Here is a 15,399-nt window from a genome sequence, read left to right as displayed (position 1 = left end):
AGCCTAATTTTATTCTCATTTAAATGTCTGTTTTTGGGAAGCGTAAGTCTGAATGTGCTCATTTATTAGCACAGGATATAGTGGCAGATAGGTGAGATAAAAAAGGCAGTAGCCATGGGAGGAAATAAAAGAAGAAACCTTGTTTCCTCTCTCCCTCCTTGTCCAAAAGGCAAAATCCAGGAAACTTACTTGTCTGGTATTATCAATTGCAGTTTCTCTAAACTGCCAAAAATGAGGGTCCTCTTTTGGGAGGACAATCAAAACCATCTTCCGTTGTGTCTCAGGTGTCAAAACCTTCATATATCCAGTGTATCTTTTTCTCCCTCCAGCCAGTAATAACTGTTGGGGCTGATAGACATGCGTACTGTAGTGCTAAAAAGTCTTGGCCCTGCCGTCAAGCTGCAGCATTATGGATCTTGTGGTCAGTTTGTTCCTCGTGGGGGTAGAACTTTCATCTTTAAAAACTAAAGTTTCCATCTAAACATTTTTATTGTAAACCCAAGAATTTAAAAGGAAATGTCAAACTTGTTAAATTTCAACCTTTACTTGGCCGCGTAAGGCAGTGTAATTATTGTAGTAGTACACACACAAGGCCATATGCTATTCCATCCACAGGGACGCCGCTTTATTCAGCGTTCAATGTGAGCGATGCCCTCTGAAAGGGCATGTAGTCAACATTCGCTTCTGTTTTTGCTGCTCAGAGCGTACCTGTGGGCCTTCTTTGCTGTTCGCAGTAATACATTTCACTCCGCAAGTGTTTTCTGTGGCAGTCGTCACTGAAGTGAACGTTAACTCATCCCTACTTGGACGAGTTAACTTTCACAGCGCCGCTACGAAGATGGTTTCCCCATTTTAACCAGGAGGCTGAGGCACAGGGTGAGGCTGGACAAACCTGCTGACTCCGGACTGGAGGTTCCCTGGCTTGCTGAAACGTTCTTCATTTCATGAGTAAAGGCATACATAAGGATAAAGGGGTGCTCGTAGCTCATGGAAGCGATGTCTCTGTCTCACATTGGGCAACTGAAATAGGACCCGAGTGGCGCTTGTGAGTTGTTTGTGGCGGTGGCAGCTCCATAGCACAGAGGTGAGCTGTTTAACTATTGCGCTGGGCCTTCTCGCTGCAATCCCTTTGCCGTTTGCTGTGTCACTTCAAACTGCCGTAACTCTTCAGGGTCCTGGAGGCAGTGGTCAGATTTAACACACGTGGCCTTGTGGCGGCCTGCTGTGGAAGGGCCCGTGCTGCCTCCTGAAGGAGGCCGCGGCAGGCGTCCGCCTCGCGTTAGCGTCCCTCCAGAGCGAGGCAGCGGAGGATCAGTTCGGCCTGCAGCTACCACAACCAGAGAAGGACCAGCTCCTGCTTAAAAGGACTGCCAGCTTATTTTGTGAGGTGGTTGGAACCACATTATCTCGCTAACCAGCCCTCTGTGGGGTCCTTATCTTAAACAGCCCCCAGGATATGTCTGTGTGAGACAAAAACCCATGTGAATTAAAAGATTGGTTATATATGGCCTGCCTGAGGCAGGAAATCAGATTCCAGCAGGCAAATCAATCAAATACTTTGATTGCCACTAAGCGTGTGTAAATTAGAGAAGAGGGAAGAACAAGTGGTGAGGCCGATGTCCTAAAACCTCTTGGTCCTGTGAAGAGAGGCATTTTTGAAATAGTCCTTTTCAATCTGTTGCCCTTCTCCGTAAGCTTGTGTGTACACTGTAAAAGTAAAAATGGAAGATGAGGATGTGTTAACCCACGTTACTCTGAGCATCATTACGGTGTTTGTGTGGCACCCACATCGCAGACCTGAACCAGCCTTCTGGTGCTGGCAGCCGGGACAAACCTCTGTTGTGGGAGGGGATTTTCTTGCCCATACTCAGGCTAAGAACAGCTCCTTCTCCCTGCCCCTCCGGCCCCCCAAGTGCTGTGGTTCTCGGAAGCATCAGGTCAGAGCATCTTCCAGCCTTTATTCCGAGGCTGACCTTACGCGAGGCCCCGAGAAGCACATTTGGTTTAATCTCTTTAATTAGGAAAGAAGTAACAGACCTTACGGTATTAAAAGGTCAGCTTTAAGGTATTAATGCTCAGTGCCAGCAGGATGGATTGGGATTTTTGCTTGTTTTTTGTTTTAATTGTGGATATAAACAGCGAATCCGGAGATGCTGGAACTGTGTCAGTTTTTCTTACAGGCTGATTGCCTGGGCTTTCTGTAGTGGATTGATGGCCCATTTAAAAAAGCATACGGTGGTACTTCGTAAGGGACCAAAAAAAAATCATTTCTTAGAAAGGGTCCTGATGCAGAAGTTGAAGAACTCTCATTTGTGACCTGTAGTTTCGTGGCAAGTTCTAACGTTTGGAAGTGGCTCAGAGAAGGCAGTTGTAATTCTGGCTTTGTATGGCTGCAGGAGAACAGTCAGTCTTCTTACAGCATGGGCAGCTTGAAGGCCTGAGTAGATGTCTCATTTCCAAAAAAAAAAAAAAAAAAAAAGTTGTTTCTGATTCCTTGGAAGTTTTGATGAAACACTTGGTGAGATTCAGCATGAGTGAAGCTGTATGCAGGACTGGCCATACTCGGCTGCAGTGAGATCACCCAGACTTTTTGGATGGTAGAAACGAGCCACGCTCTGCACCTTGGCACTCAGCGCAGCGGGGACAGGAGCCATCAGCCTCCTGCTTTTGGCGTGCGGTGGCTCCGGGATGTGCAGTCAGTGAGGGGAGCCCTGTGAGCCTTTCCCATCAAATCTGCTGAAGCCTTACAATGTCTGCAGTGCAGCACGTTCAGATGGTGGTGATAGATGGTTTCTTCGTGGAATCACAAGGAAATCTGGTATTTATTTTGAGATGGGTTAGGAGCGCAGTGTGCGAAGTTGGTCTGGTTGTGCCTTACAGACACCAACTTGGTTTCACAATTACCCTTCTGACCAGCAGATGGAGTTGAGAGAATATTACTTTTTAAAAGGTAACAAAATCAGTTCTCTTTGGTTCTCTCTTCTTAGAATTGGAGCAGCTCATTTTCCATTGCATTTTTTTAAATCTCTGCATGCCTTGAGTTTTGAGGTGTATTCCTCCTTGTTTCTCTCTTTTTGTGTCCTTTGGATTTCTTTATTAATGAATTTGATCAGAATAGGAAAACCAGGGTCTTTAGCTAAGACTAGGGGATTTAGGGTGTAGTAGGGGTGCTTTGCTGTGGGCCTCCTAAAGAGAGGAAGAAAGTTTTCAACTCTGAAGCCAGACACAATTAGCATGAGTAGAACTATAACTACTTAAAATAGACAGCTCTTATTGACAACTCTTATTCTAGGGACTAGAAATAAAAGGCTTTTTGAAAAATCTCTCTATTGCGTGCTTGCAGCACAGGAGGCTTCCTCTCATAATCCCTCAGCGATTTTCCTCTCTTGCAGCGAACACGAGCAGCCCCCTCCCCTGCTGCAGGGCTGTCTGTGGCTCTGTCACCCCCATGCATGCTGCTGTCTCTGGTGAGTTCCCATTCCCCATGCCTGCCCGGCCCCGCTCTCAGAAAGCTGCTCTTTCCAGCATGCTCACTCGTCTTTCGCTCAGGGATTTCCCACCAGATCTGTGGAGCCACAGCCTAGCAAAGAGCTGCAAAAAGCTCCTGAGCACGTTGCTGCGCCTGGGTCTTCAGAAGGCACAGGTCCTAATGACCAGGAGACAAATCTGACAGCGTCTGGTGCCAGAGAAACTGTTACTGTGCTGGGAGCAGAGCCCTGTCTCTGTTCGGTCTCGGGGCAGGAGTTCATCCTGGGAACACACACGGCGTTCAATGGCAGGACCTCGTCATTTTTGTGCTGTGTGTAGGTATGGTGTCAGGATGATGATGGCAGCTGAAGAGGAAGATCTGCTCTTTCCCCAGCAGCCTGGCTCGTGTTCCTCTCTCCTTCCCCCACGTGTGCATGTGTGTGGTGGGAATATCCAGCGCCACTTCTGCTCTCTGCCACCAGCTGAGGTGAAGTACCCCAGCACTTCAGAGTAGCTTTCCTCCACTTACAAACCTCTCATTTGTCTGTGAACACGGACTTCCTATTTGGGGTTTTTAATATTGATCATTCCTCAGTCTGTTCTATCACCCAGTAAATCCTATATAAATCTCTCCTAATGCTTTGTTCATTTCAATACCTGTCTGCAAGAGCAGGACTCTGCAGATTCCTGTATCCAGTTTTGTTCCTTTTTGTTGCTTTGAAGCGTTTCTTTGTGTGTTTCTTGCCATTTGCTGGTCCTTCAAATCAAAAAGCTTATAAATACAAGGAGATAAAACTCCGAAAGTGAATCCTTAAGAAAGACACTGATTGAGCCTTGATTCCCAGCACAGTCAGCCGTGTAACATGGAGGCATTTGCTGGCTTTAGAAGCAAACTCTGTCTCTCTCTTACACTCAGATGTAAGAAGCATAAACTGGCTGTTTTACCTTAAAAATGAAGCTCTGGTGGTTACTGGCGAATGCCTGGGTTCATGAAGTGACTGCACTGAGAAACGTGCTGGTCTTTGATACCGTCAGAAAGCTGTTCCAGCTTTGTGACACAAGAGTGCTTTCTGGGTTGTTCGGAGCTGGCTCGGTGCTTAGTAGAGCCCTCCTGCGATTGCTGCTTGCAGGAAGGGCTCCTTCCAGTCTCTGTGTAAACGTGCAGGGTGTATGATTGGAGTGGATCACACTGCAAATGTTTAATTCAGATAGAAGAAACATTCCTAGTTAGAAGTGTCCTTCAGGACTCACAGTCCGTGTGTGTATCCACGTTATGCCCACGGTCCCTCTCTGATAGGGACCCTCAGGATCATCCCGTCTGGGAGTGAAGGGGACCGGAGAGGTTTGGGTGTGCTTTGCCTTGTGTGCTCACGCGTGAGCCAGAGGTGTGATGCCACCTTGCTCTCTGCAGGTACTGCCTGGGAGAGCTGGTGCTTGTAAAGCCAAAGTTGAGAGGCTGGATGTGCCCACGGTATATGTGCACATGTGGATGACATGTACCAAAGCCTGTTGCTAATAGGAAATAACCTCCCTTTCTTAATCCTACATGTCAGCAGGCTGAGATGTAGAATCATTAAGGCTGGAAAAGACCTTCAGGATCATTTGGTCCAGCCATCACCTGGTGCAGCCTGCCTTCTGCTTAGGCAGAAAGGTCTACAAAGCAAACGTCTGTATCAGAAAAGCAATCCCCCGTGGCAGTCGCTCCTTAATCATCTCGCTCAGGCCTCATGTTGACTAGAAACCTGTCTTAAAGAAGTTAAGTGGCATTTTGTAATGCAGTATTTAGCCTAGTACAGTGATTCCAGAAGGTAGCTTTCTGTTAACATCAGGAAGAAGGGAAAAAAAATGGGAATTAGTAGTAGTTATGGAAGAGGAAGTGTACTTTAAAGATGTAAGCTATATGGAAGTGTGACTGACAGACACTGACTTTGTATGAGGCTGTTTACCTGTTGAGAGATTGCCAATACTACTGAAATTGGTGCCTTTTTTTCTAAGAAAAGGTAGTAGGTAGTGTTTTATCTTGAGAGATGACGTTGAACGCCTTCATATAAGCACATCAAAGCGTGGAGGGTTACTGGTCATCTCCATGAAGCTGCAAGGGAACTTTGTGTCCTTCCAGGTCCATGAAGGCAGGATGCTTGTGCACCTGCGCTACCCACGGGTTTCTGCCTTAGAGCAGGGGCAGGGCAGAGCTGTCTTGCTGAATGAATGTATAGTTTCCAAAAGTTGAAATTGCATTAATCATTGCTTCACACATTAGAAGGGTTGTACCATTCTGTTTCTAGAAATCTGGTTAATGAAACTTTCATCTGTCAGAGGCTGTGGCAAACTTTCAGTCACTGATGTGTTTAGTTTGTAGTGGAGCCCAGCAAGAGAAACAAAACGGTCTTTATTCCTCAGATATCAGACTATCGAAGCACTTACTGTAACTGTGGGAGCAGAAGCGCCTCAATGTCCTGCTTCATCAAGAAAGTTGTTAGTCATTTACTTGAGACGATGCGAAGCCTCCTGCTTGTTTTGCAGTGGAAGGATTTCTGTGTATGACAGGAGTTGGGCAGCCCTGGGGTGACCTCGGTGCACTGACACATCTCCCCTTTCACGCTGCTCCTGCAGACCACCGCTCTTAAAAGACGAGGGAAGACACCAGCTCAAGCAGCCAAGTCTGGGAAGTGAGGTGGTGGAAAGATCATTGTGTTTGCAGGTTTGGGTTTAACAGGGTTGAAATAGCGACTGCCATAAACCTCAAGAGCTTTGGCAATATGCACAGTTCTTCCTTTGGTTATGCCTACCTGCAGACGCTCTCTTCTTGATCAAGGCTGCTTGTCCTATGTTCAAGAAACCCCTTCAGGTCAGGGCATTGTATCTGTGCTGATAAAGCTGCACTCACATCTGCTAACTGGTAGGGTAGTAACAAAAGTAGAGTTTTGGCTAGGGCAACGGTTCTTTGACTGGGATGAAAACATCACAACCAGCAAGATTTTCTTTGGCATGGTCTCTCTATTTTTCTGCAGATTGGCTGAACTAATTGTTTCCTATTCGTGACCTACGAATTGTTTCAGCAAAGCCTGTCTGCTCTCACCGATTTGTTCGCAGCAGAAATGGAAGACTTAAAAATTACAGCTGCGTGCCCTGGGAGCATAACTGGATGCTTTTCCGTAGCCCTTTTTTCTTTTAATGCTCGTCGTCTTGCAAGCTCTAGACAAACAGACGCAGCAATTCCTTTTTCTTTCATACTTAACTATAATCATCATCAGCGTCAGTCCCCGTCTCCTCCACCAAGCATCGGCCATGGTGTTTTGTATGCGACTTGTGTGCGTTGCTCTACAGAAGAAACGCCAGCTCTTTAAAGCCTCGTGTGCCGTGGCAAAGCTGAGGGCAAAGCGTGCTGCTGGAGTAATGAGAACATGTGTCACGGAACCTTGCTTTGACCTAAGAAAATGAGTTTTGTTGCTGTTGTGTGCTCTGTTTTGCCAGTTGGGGTATTTTCTGGGGAGTCCTAGTGCCAAAACTTTTCTCAAAGGTCAAAAGTAGAGTGGGCTACTAATGGTGCATGCTGTCACTGAAGGTGGATTTTTTTTAAATGCAGTAAGCAGGCTTTGGTCAGGAGTTCTCTAGATGGCCCTGAAGTATTTCCCGTTACCTCCCCAGTATGAACCTCCTCTTACTTTCTATTTGTGTTTTAAACGGCTGATTTTCTTAGGTAGCTTGGAAATCGGTGAGCTTTTCCCAGGTAACCTGAATTTACAATGAACAATCAGTGATTCTTGGGACAGTTTCATCTTGTCTGTGAGATTAATTCAGGCTGTGTATCATAAGGATTTAAGCACTTCTGCAGTGCCGTATGTGCTGCTTCTAGTGAAGTCATTTTGTGCCGTGGATGCATTCAGTGTAGTGGAATCGCTTTTGATTGGGATAAGAATATCTTCAAAATAGGGTTTCTATGGCTGTTGTCCTTCAAAAGTCTAAGAAGCTGGGGGGGGGGAGGGGGGTTAAAGAGCTTCTAAATCTGTGCTGAAGAAATGGTGTATTAAGGAAGTTCTTCAGCGTTTCTAGACCATTATGAGCCATGTCTTAGACCGAAGATCTCCGTGGGTGTGCAGGCTCTGTGAGGCAGGACTCGGGCATTGTTGTGGAAGTGTGTCCCTGAAGAATGGACTCTGGACAGAAAAGAGCAGATTCTAAGAGCTGACACAACCTAACATCACCCTCTAGTAAACTCCAGATCACTTCAGTAGACCTAGTGCAACCTAAACTTAGGTGACCCCTTCTGCAAGAAATCTGTATACATCTTACCTTGGATATTTTTCCCTATAAAAGGAATTTCAGCAGTCATATATGAAAAGAAATGCTAAGTTAGGCTTGGAAAATCAGTTCTTCCTGTTACCGTACTATATAGAGACAGTCACGTAAGTGCGACAGTCCTCTCCCTTTGACCTACACTTTCTATTGTGGGGAAGAAACTAGGATTGAAACATATAATACCTGAGATACTAAAATAGACTAAACAGATCTGAATAATCTGATCTCCAAGTGTGGTAGGAGCTCATACCTGTTGCAGTTATGATCTGCATAATAAACAGAAGATTCTGGTTGGCTTTTTGATTAAAATACTGGTTGTAAATGTCTTAACAGAGGAATCAATGTGATGTTCTGAGATGAGAATACAAAATGTTTGAGAATGCTGCAGTGGTGTAATGAACCTTGTAGCCTGTAATAGGGGAATGCTTGGTGAATTGTCTTCCGATGACAGAATTACTGTACAAGATTAAGATCAAAATTTAGATCTGCAGACATGATGCTAAACTAACTTTCTTCTTAGTCCCAGATGCAAACCCAAGTACAGCAAGTGGGGATTGTACCGACGCAGGCGATGGCGACTGGACCAACAGCAGATCCGGAGAAGCGCAAACTGATCCAGCAGCAATTGGTTTTGCTGCTTCATGCTCACAAATGTCAGAGGCGTGAGCAAGCAAACGGGGAGGTGCGAGCCTGTGCTCTCCCACACTGTCGAACCATGAAGAACGTCCTCAACCACATGACACACTGTCAAGCTGGGAAGGCCTGTCAAGGTGAGAGCATGTCACTGCAGCTACTCTTGCAAATGAGCTGTATGTCACTTATTGGGTACTTGTCAGCAGTGTTTCCCTTTTGTCCAAAAGAGCACTGTACTCAGCACAAGTGAGTGGACTGGCTAGCTCTTTAATTAAACAGCAGTTCCATTTTCACTACTTTTACCTTGGTTCCCCCTTCTGATCTCTTTGCGTTTTTCTGTGTAGAAAACAGAATGCAGTATTTTCATTTTAGAAATAGGCTACTACTAACAGTAGCCTCAAGAGACTCTTTTATCTCCTTTTGTATAAAGAGGATGTAATATCCACCTTGTGTTTGCCTGTAATTCAGTCATGGATAATTTCTTAAATTTTAGTACTATTTTCTGTACTTATTATGGCATTGTCGGTGAGTCCCAAAAATGTTTAATTGCAGTTAGTTGTGTTTAATTACATATACATCACTGCTTGGAGAGGAGAGAATGGAATGGCTCTGAAAAATGAAAAGAGTTTATTTAAAACGAGTCAGCTAAGAAGTGACCTCAGTCTTGTTGCTTTTCCTTGTTGCAGTTGCTCATTGTGCTTCTTCGAGACAAATCATTTCCCACTGGAAGAATTGTACTCGGCACGACTGTCCTGTGTGCCTTCCTTTGAAAAACGCCAGTGACAAGAGAAACCAACAGCGTAAGTAGCTGTTCTACTGCTGTCACAATGGAATTATACCGTTAAAATGAAACTAATCACATGTATGGTGTAAGAATAAACCTTGACAATCTCAAACTTAACAACTGTTTGCTAACCTCGTATAAAGATGAATGGACTAATGAGTTCCTCCTTCTGATCATGGAATGCAATTATGACTTAAATATACAATACGTGAAATGGGAAAGTATCAGATCAAGCCCATGTTCCTTTTTACGTGGTGCGGCAACTTCTGCCTGGTATTTTCTGGTGAGGCAGGTCAATAATTGCCGCGGTCTAATTATGATTCCAGTTGTAATATAATTTTAGGTAGAGTTTTGGGACAGGTTTTTATTTTTTTTTCCACGCTGCTAAAATAACTTTAATCAACATGCTAATAATGAAGAAGAATTAAAAATACCTGTAGAAGTGTATTTTTGTGCAGAAAAAGAATGGGTCTGAGCATGTTAAATATTAAGTCTATTTAATGCTGGTACTGACTAGCTGAAGATCTACAAACCACAGCATTTTTGCCCATGCCCCTTTTTTCATAATGGCTTAGCTGTTACTGATGGATGGGGGCAGTCAATTTCTAGCGCGTTTCTTCCCTCTTGTTCTGAAACAGAAAACACTGAGCTTAGGGTGGTAGATTCCTTTGAAATTATGCCAGGATAGAACATTTGACAGCATAGATGCAGCAGTCTTAGAAGTCTAAGTAATGTTGTGCCTAAATATATTTAAAGAAGGGTGAAGAAGCGGAAAATAGCTGAAGGGCTTGTGCAGCTTCTACATTCGGATAGTATTGGAAGCATTCTGCTAGTTTCCGTTTAGGCTGAGGCTGCAGTGAGGAAAGCTAATAAACCTTGCAGGGTAGTGAAGAGCCCTGAGGTTAGGTGAGTAAGGCAGAGAGGAGAATAACTGGTAAGACTGTCCAAATTAACTAGTGAGGATGCTATTGTTATAATTTCAGGAGGGTTTTTTCCCTCCAAAAATAATAATAAAAAAAAAAAACTAGCTACTTGGAGGTAGGGATCTTGTTTTCATTTAACCAGATGTTTCCTTCATAACCAAAATATTTTTTTGTGTGGTAAAGCTGATTTGTTGCAAGTGATTAGTCATGTTTGGCCTTTGAAAAATGTTTTGATTGCTTTGCTTTCTAATATGACGTGGTCTGTTTGTGCATAACATCCATACTACACAGTTGTTATCAAAGCACAATAGAATTTTTTAAATACACGCTGTAGGAGAAAACTAGCTTGTGCAGTATTTGTTTTTACATCGTTCGCACAGCGTAGCAAAGGAGAAGGCACTTTAACCAAAAAGAAAGTCCTTAAAAGGTAACTTTATCGAGATCAAATAGGATGTCTTGTTTTGACTGCAACAGAGTTATAATGGGTAAATGTGGAGTTTGGTGTTCTTGTTGCACGCGGAGGAAAATAAATAAGAAATCTCCCTCTCTGTGCAAGTAACTGATAATCCAACAGGAATAACCATGAAAATGTACTGCGTAGTGTGCAAGTCTCATTATTCTGAATGTCTGAGTCATGCATGTGACACTTCCTGGTTTGTTTGAAGGTTAAAGATGAATGCTCAGAGTACTTGTTTCGATGTATTATAAGGTATAGCACTTTTTAGGCTTTCAAAGAAGTTTGTTAAATGATTTACATTAATAGATGTGTTTGAAAACACTGCTTCATCAAGTGAAAACTAACCTAAGCTAGGTTAAAGACCTGGAGAAATTTGTCCTCTTAGTAGATGCTGCAATTATTTACCGCTAACTGAGAGGGGATGGGGGATTCTAGATACGGCAGAATAGGTTGAGAATGTTTGGAAAGGGAAAAAAGCAATGAAGTGTAGTGACACTTGCTACTTTTAAGGCTGTCCTTCTTGCAGAGTGAATTATCACGTGGTCATTGTAGTCTTTGAGTCCTCAAATCTTCTTTCCTGTGCTGTTGCCTATTTTACCATTGGTACTTTGATTCCTGTTGTATCTGTGCCAGGTATTCAAGCAGCTCCTTTAAAGTGTGCCGATCTTTTAGAAAGTTCTGCAGTTCAGCGCTTCTGAAATGCTGGAATACGGTGGCTTGCTTCCACCTTATCCCTGCAGAGTGGTTCCTGTGCTCTTAATTCTGTTCCTGCTCCTCTGGGGATTCCTGCTGGAAACCAGGACTGCTTGCGGTGTGCAGGGTATTAGAACGGAGCTTGCTCTTCAGAGGCATCTTACTCCACGTTTTGGTGTTCAGTTTCTTTGGTGCCATTATTGGTAGGAAGGTGACTTGCTAATAGGATGTGTTGGGACAAGGCGGGAACTGTTTTTCCGTTCCTTATGGCTCTGTATGTATATACCATGTAGAGCTCTGACTGGGGCAGGGTACAGAGAGAAACTGCTCCCCCCCAGCTGCATATACTGAAACATGAAGCTTTTCTTTTGAACAGGCTATCTGCTCCTGTGTTCTGAAGTAATGACTTGAAAATTGGTACCAATGTTTTGGGTGTGGAGGCTTGTTTTTGTTAGGGACTACTTTGTTCCCTGCTGAGCCTACCACAAATTAAGGTATAAACTATCTTGGCTGTTGATACATCTGCTAGCACTATAGCCCTATTGTAACAGTTATTTTTCTGAAGATTTGTCTCATCCTGAACATGCAAGAGCTTCCTAATTCTTTGTCCCTGACCCTGGCAGGTGTGTGTTGCACCACCAAGCAGCTACTGACTCTTCTTCCCCTTGCAGCCCTCCCAGTGGTGCTAATTGTGCCGCACCGCGCTCCTGCAAAGCCGACGTGCTTTCCAGAGTTGGGGGGCTCCAGGGAATCTTTCCGTGGTCCCTGTTCAGGTGGGCAAGACTGGAAGATGGAGCTGTGAACGTGGAGCCAGTCTCTTCCATGTTCTTCCCTGTAGGAGTTGTTGAAGAAGAAAAAAATATATAAATAGGGTGAAGTTAGGAAAAAGCTCGATTGAGAGAGTAAATCTGAGACAACCAATTTTCATCTGAAAATGTCACTTCTAAGAACACTGGGCCAGAAATTCCAGGATGTATAGACTGAGGGATGAAGGGTGGGAATTGGATAAAGGAAGAGGAAACAAGGCTGAGAGAGTAGGTTGTTGAGCATGGACAGGAAAAGAAAGAAGATCTGGACTCAGAACATTTGGGAACTTGCCAGTTGTAGAGAAGGAAGGAGGGCGTTGATGCACAGGGAAGTGTCTGCTCAGAAAGAGTAGGCAGCAGCTTGTTTGCTGGAGCCCATTTTCTTTGAAAACTGGAAATTAAATCTAGTCTGGTCAAGTCTTACTGTCAGTGACTGCCTGTGAATTCTGCAAACAAAATGTCCTTTTTTTCCCCTGCTCTTCTAGTGCTGGAAATCATACAGAATGGTGACGTACCAGCTATCGGTTATTCCACTGAGCCATATGATAAATGGTTAGACCACAGATTAAAAAGTTCCATTCGTTGACTAAGATGATGCTATACTGTGAAGGCTTTTAGTTTAATGCTTACTAAAAAAAATAATTAAATGTCGTTGGTGTGGTAGTTTGATACTGACACTTCCTACTTTGAAGTTGCTTGTGTAGTTATTTACTCCATGGTTTGATTCATGACACAGCTTTTTAATCAGACAATCACGTACAGTTACATTTCGTATACCTGCCGAATTCTGGGTGCAGGACAGGCTCGTGCTGAGGTGAGTCAAGGTTACCAGCAGAACTTTTGCTCCAGCCACTTGGAACTAGAAGGGATGTAACAAGGAGAGTGAGGAACTGCAGGACAACGAATTTGGACGCTGCTGAATGAGCTTTAGTTCCAGAACGTGGAAGCAAAGCAAACACTGTAGAACAGACTTCTCCTATTTATTAATATGTTGCTTCCAACAAGGTGGTTGGGTTAGAGAAGCGCTGGGCATTCATGCTTATGATAGCAGTTGGAGTCTGTATGTAAAATAAATACTATTCCCCTGCCTCTATCAAGCATTCATGCAGTTACGTTAAGTCAGCGTAATCTGCTCTGCGCGCTGAAACAGGATCCTATAGATAGTACTCGATCATTTCAGTTACGTCCTAATGCATGTACCCAGGAGGGGTCTGATCAGACTGTTCAGGAAGTTCTGAAGCTGCTTAACCTCTGCTTGTTTGAACTTTCACTCTTAAAATACATAAACACGTGAGTTTGTAACAGAAGAGTATGAAGCTTAATTGTTTTTAAAGGATTTAGAATGTGAACAGTTCTGTATGGACCTGTCTTTGCATGTAGAGTTTCTCATATGAACTTATCAATGTGTAAAACATCAGTTAATGAAAAATCACACTAGACATTGCTCCATGGAGTAAGTAGACTAATTTGATAACTCCTGTTTGTTTCAATCCTGTAATTATTTTAATTGACTTGATTTTCTATAGTACCTGCCATAGAGAGAGGACTGTGTTTGCACTTGATCTGTCCAGTACAGAATTTAATACCATCTTCCTCCATTTTCTTGCTGGACAGATGGAGATCTTGTCATGCATTCATATGAAAACAAAACCATGAAAATAGAGAAAAACCACTTTAAAATCCGATTCCTGATTTTGTGAAAAGACTCCGTACAGTCTGTTGTTGAGTTACAAAGTAGAGAAGAGCTGTCACCAGACAGCCACTTGTCTCTGCGCTGCGTGTGTACCGCTGCTTGTAAGCATCTATTGTAGTACTAAGTCCTGTAGTAAGATATTTCAGATTAAGGTATTGAAGTACTATTTGGCTGTTTACCAACTTTTGGGAGTTTTGCCTGCTTGAGTAGGTATGTGCACACACGTGGAACTTCTTGGAGATCATTAGTCTTTTGAAATGGCCTGGGTGCTGCCTATGCTTACCTCTCAGCTTGGAGTGATGTCTTGCTGCCAGGGTGGTGTTTTATTTCCAACAATCGATGCCAGGTTGCGTTTATTTCCGTGGAAGAGCACAAGGAAAGGTGAAACGCTTGGCTAACCTCAGTGTGGTGACTAGAAGCCTTTTTCCTGTTCACAAACTCCAGTTTCGTCTGTGGTCGTTCTGCCGTATCCACAGAGATTTGCCTTTGATTTACAACCAACACGGAAAGCATACGTGTTTTTTGTCATAGCTCTTTTGGAGAGCTATCATCTTTTCTTTAAAAGCTGAAGCTTTTATTAGCTCCTGAAGCAATCCACAACAGCCTCTGAAACCTCATGGATTCCAAAGTTTCACAAGTTTTGTGCTATTTAACATTCTTTTAGAGGCTCCCTATTTCTGGGCTTGCACTACTGTAAAGGCATCTTTCTCTTAGATTGCACGAGCCCCGAGAGTATGTGCAAATCCAACAAGAATAAACAATTCTGTGTGTCTTAAGGATTTCAGAGATTGAGAAATCCTGGAGAGGTAGGGTTCATTTTGGTTTCTTTGACAGAAGACCTTCTGGAAGTATTAAACTGAGCTCCTTCAGGAACTGAATAAACAGCATCCTCTCTGCCTGCGCTGGGTTTCAAGAAGCTGGTGCTGACAGAAAACAAAAGTAGCTAATGCATGTTAGAGCTAATTAGTTCCTATTTCCCAGTGAACAGAGGTCGTGTGATCAATTGACTTGTTTGTGATCGGTACATTGATAGCGATGGTACGTAGCAGTGGAGGGGAGTTAGCCCTTCTCTTGCACAGGCTAACTGCAGGGAGGTGTTCAGTGTCAGGGCCTCGCCAGCGCTGGGGAGCCTGCCTGGGAGAGGGATGGAGGGAGGGGGGAAGGCTGGAGCCTTCCTCGGGGTTGAAGCTCTCAGGTTTTTGGCCAGGGTAGGTTCTTTAGAGTCCGAGGGTTGTGCTCATGCTGCTTTTTTTCCATCACTTGGGAATTCACACATTTGTTCTCTTTAATTGAACTTTCCCTTAAATGAAATAGACATCAGTCACGTTTCTGTCTGTTTTTAAACTCAGTTGAAAATGAGGAGTGTGTTCAAAAGCTAGGTGTGTGTCCGTAGAGTGTAAGTATGTGTACTTCCATGGTAGAGCTGGCATTCAAAATGCCATGGAAATACATGGGGGGAAAAGCTGGGGGTGTCTTCTGTGGGGCTTTTTATCCGTAACTATTAGGAGGGGCATCTGGGACAGTTCTTGGAGTTCTTCAGCAGATGAGATGGAATTGAAATCCCATCCATGGAGAGGAAAGTCTGGACTCTGATGTCTGTGGGGCTTTATTTGTATTTTCTCTCTCTTGGATAAAAGCTGAAA

At 43.8% G+C, this 15,399-nt stretch overlaps 1 protein-coding gene across 5 annotated transcripts in view; it reads left to right on the top strand.

Moving 5' to 3' along the window:
• CREBBP (CREB binding protein) overlaps window positions 1–15,399 on the top strand; it is a 79,390-nt gene that overhangs the window by 22,676 nt on the left and 41,315 nt on the right. For all 5 annotated transcript variants that reach the window (XM_035339459.1, XM_035339458.1, XM_035339455.1 and 2 more), the window contains 2 exons: window positions 8,288–8,537; window positions 9,087–9,200. In XM_035339459.1, coding sequence (XP_035195350.1) covers window positions 8,288–8,537; window positions 9,087–9,200 — 364 coding nt within the window. The remainder of the gene's footprint in view (window positions 1–8,287; window positions 8,538–9,086; window positions 9,201–15,399) is intronic.

The sequence above is a fragment of the Oxyura jamaicensis genome, chromosome 14 (assembly GCF_011077185.1).
Source record: "Oxyura jamaicensis isolate SHBP4307 breed ruddy duck chromosome 14, BPBGC_Ojam_1.0, whole genome shotgun sequence".
NCBI lineage: Eukaryota > Metazoa > Chordata > Aves > Anseriformes > Anatidae > Oxyura > Oxyura jamaicensis.
The sequence above is the reverse complement of the archived record's forward strand: the minus strand, read 5'-3'. Positions and strand labels throughout refer to the sequence as shown.